General features: G+C 55.3%; 1 protein-coding gene across 1 annotated transcript; it reads right to left on the bottom strand.

Moving 5' to 3' along the window:
* Positions 1–3,894: 3,894 nt before the first annotated feature.
* On the bottom strand, positions 3,895–5,467 carry LOC137846417 (microtubule-associated proteins 1A/1B light chain 3C-like). Its single transcript, XM_068664354.1, has 4 exons — positions 5,350–5,467; positions 5,199–5,254; positions 4,836–4,942; positions 3,895–4,418 (listed from the first exon to the last, which is right to left on the bottom strand). Exons 1-4 carry the CDS (start codon positions 5,399–5,401, stop codon positions 4,199–4,201), a joined length of 435 nt encoding a protein of 144 aa, XP_068520455.1. The 5' UTR covers positions 5,402–5,467; the 3' UTR covers positions 3,895–4,198.
* Between the last annotated feature and the right edge of the window lie 2,810 nt (positions 5,468–8,277).

Below are 8,277 nucleotides of genomic sequence, written 5' to 3'. Positions count from 1 at the left end.
GGCGAGCAAAATCCTGCGGTCCCCCAAAAAATCGGTGCCTTGGGATGCTCAGGGTGCAGGCGAGGAGCCAGGCTGGGTGCAGCCAGCTGGGCTCTGAAATATTTCCCTCCTGCGGGTTGCAAACAGCGCGGGATGTGACTGCGGCGAAAGCGCTTTTAATATCGAGTAATGAGGAGGGGAGGAATGCAGGCAGGAAATATCACCGCTGCCGGATCAACCTGGATTTAGCGCTGAAATTAAAGAGCCTTGGGGGATCCCAGGATAAATAAAGGGGAATAAATGGCTCCGAAGAAGTGAAAGCGTCGAGGCTGGGCTCGCTGAGCACTTCAAAGCCGCTCAAGCCCTGCAAAATGCGCAAAGGTGCCAAGTCCCACCGGGCAGCAAACCCTCTCCTGGGGGGTTGGGGTTTAATTTTTTTTTCCATTTGGGGCTATTTTGATGCATCAAGCGGCCTCATCCCCACCCCAGTGACAGCAGGAAAAAGGGGTTCGGGGGGCAGGGGATGGTGCAGGAGCCTTTGAGCCTTCTCCATCGCTTCGTGGCCACAGGGTTGAAACCCAAGGCAGATGCCCCATGGAAGGAGCCCCCAGATTTTGGATGGGGACTTAAAGCAGGCAGAGGAAGCGGGCGTAAGCGAGGGCTTAATCACCTCGACGTGGAGATGGCTTCATTATCCCGGCTGGGATGGAAAACATCTATTCAAGGGTGAGACAAAAGGAACTGAGTATAATCAGGAGCCAGTGTGCTGAGCAGTGTTTGTCACACAAACAGCGTCTTCGGAGATGAAAGACAAATTTCTAAACCCAAGGCACGCCACTTCTCCCACCCCATAGAGCCCAAGCGGGGATGTTGCCCTGCTGATGAAGCCACGCACCAGCTGTGAAGGGAGCTTGATGAGGAGCAAGGGGCAAAATCCTGCCCAGCTGGTGCAGGTGGGCCCTGGTGCTTGGCCTCAGGACACGGCCACCAGCTTGCTTTCGCTTTTTTTGAGGGATTTGAGCCCAAAAAGGGCATTGGTGACCCACGTTTCATCTCGCTCTGTTTTAGGAACTTGAGTAACTTGCGTTGCGCGTAAGAAACGGGGAGGAGAAGTGCTCGGCGTTACAGCTGGCTCCTTCACACCCAAACATTGCAAGGCCCTGCTGAGAAAATTAGTTGCCTTATAATTAACTCGGAATTGTCTTGGCAATAAATATGTGATTATATTTGCGCGAGGAGGGACAGCTTACGATTACAAATGGCATTCAGCAACATCAACGAAGCAGCCGAAAAGTCCATCAGCAGCCCCTTCCGAGCTGCTCGCTTTATTTTATTTTCCTGACAGCCCAAGCGGAAGGCAGGTGGCATCTTTTAGCATTGCCACATCTGCACGGGGCAGAGCTGCCCCCCCATCCATCACACCCCCCCCCCAGGGACAAGCTGCCCTCTCTTTGCAGGATGTGATGGAGCTGGACCCGAATTCCCCCACCACCTGCACCCATGCTCCTCGGGTGCCCTTTGAGACCACCCAGAGCAGCCAAAATGTTTAAAAAATGCTCATTTTGCAGCTCCTCATCCCCTGGGGCACATCAGTCGCCTCCCATTAGCCCTAAAAATGCCTTTTTTTTTCCCCAAGAAAACTCACCCTGGGGGGCAGGGTCCCTGGGGACCCCATCTCCCAGCTGTTTCCATTCAGGGATTTGTAATGGGAAGAAGTCAAGCGCCTGTGTGCCGCATTCCCTGAGCTGCTCCATCCCTCCGAGGAGCCTTTTTATAGGATAAACAGCCACTTTGGGGTAATCCTCACTGGGCTCCTCAGCGCTTTATGTCTCTGCTTGGATCTGGAGCGAGCGGAGAGCCCAAAGCCCCCCATCCTCCTCCCCATGGTGCGTATCCAGAGGTGTCTCCTCCACGTGTGGTTTGCTCCCTGGAAGGATTTCCCCAGTTACGGGGCTGGCAGCAGCTTTGCACCGAGCACACCAGGACCAAAAAAAGCTCCAAACACACGGGGAAAGGCGATTAAACCACAAGGGAGTTTTTGTAACGGGGAGGTTGGCACAGCTTGGGGCCAGAGCGAGGGATTTGCCATCACCTGGGAAGGAAGAAGTGGGAAGGGAGGGTGGGGGCGATGGAGATGGAGCCTGGGATTGCTCTGGGAAGGGAAACGGGATTCCAGACAGCTTTTCCCCTTAAAATGCCCTTTCATTTTGATAACTGCCCATCTTCCCCAACCCCATCCTTTTCCTGAAGCCAGGACAAGAGGGTTAAAGGGGCCGGGGGCTCCTCTCAGCAAGCAGCAGGGTGTGGGACAAGCAGCTGCCGTGCTCTGAACCCCCTCCCCAAATCAAACTGGGGGTGCTGGGGGTAGCACCACATCCCTCGTGGTGGGAAGGGGCTGGGGGCCAGCAGTGGGACCCCCCCCCAAGGTGTCAGTGCTCACCCCCATGCTCTGCTCTGCTGCTCCCTCCTGGCTGTACCCATCAATAATTGCAAGCAGCAATTAGTGCAAAAATCAAACAGCAATTAGTGCAAAAAATGCACGAGCAGCTCGCATCTGCAAGCGGCCACGTGCAAATCAAGCAGCAAAGCCCAGTTCCCCATCCAGGACACTGTGCAGCCCTGCAGGAGGGTTTGGAGGCTTCCCAGGGCTCTGGATTTAACCGAGCACCATCTCCAGCTGGATAACGGAGAGTTTTTCCTGGCAGGGAAGGGCTCTCCATCCCTCCACAACCACTACAAAACACGGTGAGGAGGGGATGGAGGCGTTGGGGGAGGATTTGCAGGGGAGCACGGCTGCAAGGCAGCTCAGGTCCTCCCTGCTTTCAGCCTCCCCTGGCTGCAGACGCTTTCTGGGAAGCAATTCTCCCCGCTAGCGGTGAAGAATGCGCTTTCATCTCCCAAATGCCAGCTCCATCCATCCTGCTCTGATGAGGGGAGGATGGATGGAAAAGGAGGGGGTCTCTTCCCAGCCCCCTCGTACCACACGTGGTGCTTTTCTGCTCTGCTCCTAGCCTGAAATCTTCCAGGCAGGTGTCAGAGGGATGCTGCTGGTGGAAAAAAAACATCGTGCTCGCAGGAGGTGCACGGAGCTGCTGGGGTGCTCCGAGCCAGCACGTGGGTAAAGCGGAGTCCTCGCCCTGACGAGCTCCTGGCCTTAATTACAGGATGCCAAGAGCTAACGGGAGTGTGCAAACACCGCGAGGTGCGCCAGCCCCTTCCCTATTCAGCAGGGTTTGGGGCTGGGCTGGATCAGCTGCGGGCTGACAGATTAAATACCTGTTTGGAACAAAAATGCCCCGCGCCAGCTTCCTGAAACATTCAGGAGGCGAACCGTGCCCCAAAATATTTCCCCAGCCGCTGGCACCCATGGAAATGCCTCGCCCCATCCCAAAATCTCAGGTGCTGCACAGCTGGGGGGGCAGAGATGGCTTTGAGGGTGGCACCAAGGGGCAGCCCCCAGCCCCTTTTCTCCATCCTTGTGCAGGAAGGGGTGGGGGGGAACCTGACTCACCCCCCCCATCACATCAGGGCCCCAGCTCCTGCTGCCGGCGGCGGCTAATTTTAGAGCTTCTTTATTAACGTTTGCCACCGTAAAAACGTGCGTGAAATACTCACCCAGGGTGACGAGGCACTTTTCTCGCAAGGGAAGCCTTAAATATTTAAGCAGCGCTTTGCAGCAGTGCCTGACTCACAGCACCACGCCAAAATTTGAGCCCAGCTTGAAGCTCTGCTGCAGCTTTTTGCCCCGTGTCCCCTCGGGGGGGGGATGATGGGGGGCTCAACCCCAGGCTCTGAGCAGGGAAGGGACATGGGGAGCTGCTCCAGGGGCTGCTTTTGCCCCATATCCAATATGGGGAGCAAAATCCTTGCCCCTTTTTATGTTTTCTCCCCAGTAAAGCCAGAAATGAAGCCAGGTTGATGACCAGGGGAACCAGCCCACCCTCATTCTCTTTTATTCCAGCAGCAGCTTAGCACAAAAACCCCACAACCCACCCAGCTCCTCAGCCCCAATCCTATTAGGAGAGCAAAGTGGCTTAGAGAAGCCCAAGGTTTCCACGTGGCTCTTGGGCTGCAAAGATTTGCACAAAACCCCCCCAAAAAAGAAAAAATCTCTGCGTGGCCCCGAGCGAGCCAGCACCAGCCCCTGCTGCAACAGGGGAGCGATTTGGGCCTAAATCCCAAAGATTAAGGGGTTGGGACCGGGACAGAGCCACGGCCATCAAAGCGCAACCGGGGAGGGGGCGAGGTCGGGGCTGGATGGGGGCTGCGGGGGAAGGAGCCCCCCAAACATCTCCTGGGAGGCGTAGGTGAGGTAGAGGAAGCCGTCCTCATCCTTGTTGTCGCGATAGAGCTCCTGCATCGTGACGGTCATGTTGGGCAGCCCCCTGTTGTTCACCAGCAGGTAGAGGGTCTGCGAGGAGGCCAGGCAGAGACGCGACCTGGCAAGGGGAGGGGGGGCACGGGGGTGAGTTTTGCGGGGGGTTGGCGGGGGCAGGACCCCCAAAAAAAAACACCCAGAGGAGAGGTGCAGAGCTCACCTGCATCCTCCCCCAGCCTCTTAGAGCTCAAGCAGATGGGGCACAGCAGGGGGGGGGTCCCAAACTCGTGGCCAGATGCTGCTCGCTTGCAGGGCTTGGGCAGGTTGGAGACGTTGGCGAGCAAAAGCTCTCAGCTAATTGCAAGAGGCTAATTACATCAGGCTGAGGCTAATTAAGGCATGTCCGGTGGGGCAAATGCCTGAAGCAGCAGCTTCCAAGTTGGGTTTTGCAGCATCAGCTGCATCCAGATGGGGGTGTCAATGCCCCCCCCTTGCCCAAATTAAGCCCCCAGACCCCTCCGTGTCCCTCTCCGCTTACCGCAGGGTGACAGCGAACTGGGCCAGGGGCAGGTCCTGGGACACCAGGAATTTGGTCCTGCTCAAGGGGGGGAGGTTCTTCTCCTTCTGGTAGCGCTCCACCACCACCTGCAGCAGGGAGAAGAGGCTGGGGGGGACGAGACAGGGGCTGGGGGGCTCGGGGGGCTTGCAGGGGGGGCGCAGGGAAGCAGAGCAGGTCTTTGAAGCTGCTCCTGGGGGGAGAAGGTACCACCCTTGGGGCTGCTCAAGGTCCTGGGGAGGGGGGCACTGGGGACTCGTTTGGGATGCTGAGGTTTGGGGAAGAGCCCAAGAGCCCCCAGGCTCATTTTTGGGGGGTGGGAAGGGAGCGGGGTGCAGCCCTCACCGGGATTTTGTTGGGGTATTTGATGCGGATCTCCGTCACCTCGTGCATCCTGGTGGCTGTGGGAGAAAAAAGGGGGGAGCAGTGAGCACAGCACCCCCCATCCCCATCCCCATCCTTCATCATCCTCATCCTCCACCCCCCAGGGACCCACCCAGGCTCTTCCTCTGCTTGAAGGGACGAGTGCTGCTCTCAGCCTGCTGCATTTTGGGGCTGGAGGGGCGGTGGGGGCAGGCAGGGGCTGCTGGAGGGGGGCAGCTGCTGCTGATATAGGGCTGGGGCTGCCCCAGCTGCGGGGGGGGAGGAGGAGCCGGGGGGGTGATTAGGGGGGTCTGGGCTCTGCTGGGCGGGCAGAGAGAGATGGATGGAAGGAAAGAAGGAGGGATAGAAAGGAGGGAAGGAAGGATGGAAGGAGAGAGGGAAGGAAGAGAAGGAAGGAAAGAAGGAAAGAAAGAAGGGAGAAGGAGGTAGGGAGGGAAGGATGGAAGGAGAGAGGGAAGGAAGGAAGAAAAGGGAGAAGGAAGGAGGGATGGATGGAGGAAGGAAGGAAAGGAGGGGAGGAAAGGAGGGATGGAAAGAGATGGAAGGAGGAAGGGAAGGAAGGAGAGATGGATGGAGGGAAGGATGGATAGAAGAAGGAGGGAGGGAAGGATGGGAGGAGGAAGGGAAGGCAGGAAGGAAAGAAATGGAGGAGGAAGGGATGGAGGAAGGAAAGGAGGGATGGAAAGGGATGGGGGGAGTAAAGGAGGAAGGGAAGGAAGGGGAGAAGGAGGGAGGGATGGAGGGAAGGATGGAAGGAGGAGGGAAAGGCAGGAAGGAAGGAAAGAAATAGAGGAGGGAGGGAGGGATGGAGGAAGAAAGGAAGGAAGGGGAGAAGGAAGGAGGGAGGGAGGAAGGAAAGGAGGGAAGGAAGGAGATGGAAGGAGCAAAGGAGGAAGGGCAGGAAGGAAGGAAGGGGAGAAGGAGGGAGGGAGGGATGGAAGGAAGGGCAGATGGAAAGAGAAAAGGAAGGATGGAAGAAAGGAAGGAGGGAGGAATAGAAGAAGAAGGGAAGGGGGAAAGGAAGGAAGGAAAGGGAGAAGGAAGGAAGGATGGATGCAGGATGGAAGGAAAGAGGGATGGAAGGAGGGAGGGAAGGAAAGGGAGAAGGAAGAAGGGAGGGAGAGGCAATGCCAATTCCTTGGGTCAGGGGAGAGGCGGCTTTTGGAAACCAATTAGCCCCCATTAAGCCAATTAGACCCCGTTTGTCTTTTTTTTTCTCTTTCCTCCTTTTTTTCTTTTTTTTTTTCTTTCTTTTTTTTTTTTTTTTTTTCCAGAGCCACTCATGCGCGCTAACCTTGGGAAGCGAGGAGGAGAGGGAAGCAGCCCAGCTCATTTAGACGTGCCAGGGACCGAAATTGGCCTCGCTTAAACGAGCTCCTTGGCATAACGAGGCCATTTCGGGCTGCGGGAGGAAGGCGCTGGCTTCGGGGGAGCAGCAGGAGGGAGGCAGAAAGCCAGGGGCTGAGATTTTGGGGGTCCCGGGACACTTTTTAGGGACCACTCAGGATCCTGGGGGGGGGGGGATCAGCATCTCCCCCACCCCGTGCTGTCCCCACGCAGTCCCCGTGGGCGCCGAGCATCTCAGCCAAGCAGCATCCCCAGCACTTTGGGTGCAGCACAGCACAATCCATCATCCCTTTTATTTTTTTTATTTTTTTTGGATGTGTTTCATATACATATCTAATATATTTTGCTGTTCTGCAATATATTAGACTGTATTACTTTGCCGTAAAAAATCCCTCAGACACGCTCATCACTGGTTTGGAAAATTACATTAGCGATATATATTCCATCTGTGTAGCGAGTTAAGCCATTATAAATTTATACCCCTAATAAATTTAATTCTCGGAACTTTGCGTGGGATTCGGGAGGGGGAGAGGGGCATTTTCCTCCCAGCTGATTCCTGAACAATAAACCAATAAATATTAAAGCGCCTCGCAATTTGCTAATAAAAGGAATCGATTACTGCTCGCCGACTTAATTCTGCTCCCAGGCAGGTGCTAATGACTTTCCCGAGAGCAGAAAAGTCGCGAATTTAAAAAAATATATATAAATAAATAAAGTATCTCCATTTAAAAATCAGTTCATTAACGGTGAGCATCTATTATTTATCGGTTTAATTTCCAAATATTGCTGCGATGCCGGGCTGGACCCTGGGATCCTGGGTCTTGGTGGAAACGCGATGCTTTCATTAGCTGGAGCTAATTAATTAAAGATGGACGTAAATTGGTTTTCCTGATTTGGGGGGGGGGGGGGGGGGCATGCTCAGCCTTGGGGTGCTCATCCTGTGAGGATGGGGGGCTCGATTTGGGGGAAATGGGGAAAAATGGGGGGAAAAACCCCATTGTGGAGATGGCTTTTGCCCTGTGGGGGGCACGAGGAGCATCCCCGAGGAGCCCCCGAGCTTCCCGGCTGTAATTTCCTCGGAGAGCAAACAGCGCCGGAATAATCCAAATAAAAGACAAAAAATCAGGCGTCGGGGCCGGGATATGGGGAGGGAGGAAGGCGGGGGGGGGGTAAAATTTATACCTGCAGCTTCCCCAGCTGCTGGCTGGCATCGCTGGAAGCTGGAGCTCATCTGTATTCCTGCCTGCTCCGCTCGGGGCCCTGGCGGAGCAAATTTCAGCTGAAACTCATAAATAAATCCTCTTCTGCCCAAGTTAAGTTTTATTCATAGCTCATTTCGTGATACACTGGAATTAAAAAAAAAAAAAAATCCCCCTAGATTTGGCTTTAATCTCACGTTAAATATTAAAGGGGCAGGCTGCCCAAGGGTTGGGGGGTGGGAGGTTTTGGGGGGCTCTGGGGTGTGTTGATGGGGTGTTGGGGTAAGAGGTAGATGCTGGCAGCTCCATGGCATCCCCACCCCAATCCCAATCCCAATCCCAATCCTCATCCCTATCTCCATCCTATCTACATCTCCATTCCCAGCCCTATTCTCATCCCGACCCCATCCCTGTCCCTATTCCCATTCCCATCCCATCCCCAACACAACCCTATCCCCATCTCAACCCCACCCCAAACCCCATCCTAACCCCAT

Source organism: Anas acuta, chromosome 32, assembly GCF_963932015.1.
Source record: "Anas acuta chromosome 32, bAnaAcu1.1, whole genome shotgun sequence".
Taxonomy (NCBI): Eukaryota; Metazoa; Chordata; class Aves; order Anseriformes; family Anatidae; genus Anas; species Anas acuta.
This window is presented reverse-complemented; position numbering and strand designations above follow the sequence as displayed.

Excerpts from the sequence above, each read along its gene's own strand:
- LOC137846417 (XM_068664354.1), bottom strand. The coding sequence starts at position 5,401 with ATGCAGCAGGCTGAGAGCAGCACTCGTCCCTTCAAGCAGAGGAAGAGC. Across the intron at positions 5,255-5,349 it reads CAAGCAGAGGAAGAGCCTGG|CCACCAGGATGCACGAGGTG; the intron begins GTGGGTCCCTGG and ends TTTCTCCCACAG. Across the intron at positions 4,943-5,198 it reads AATACCCCAACAAAATCCCG|GTGGTGGTGGAGCGCTACCA; the intron begins GTGAGGGCTGCA and ends TCCCTGCTGCAG.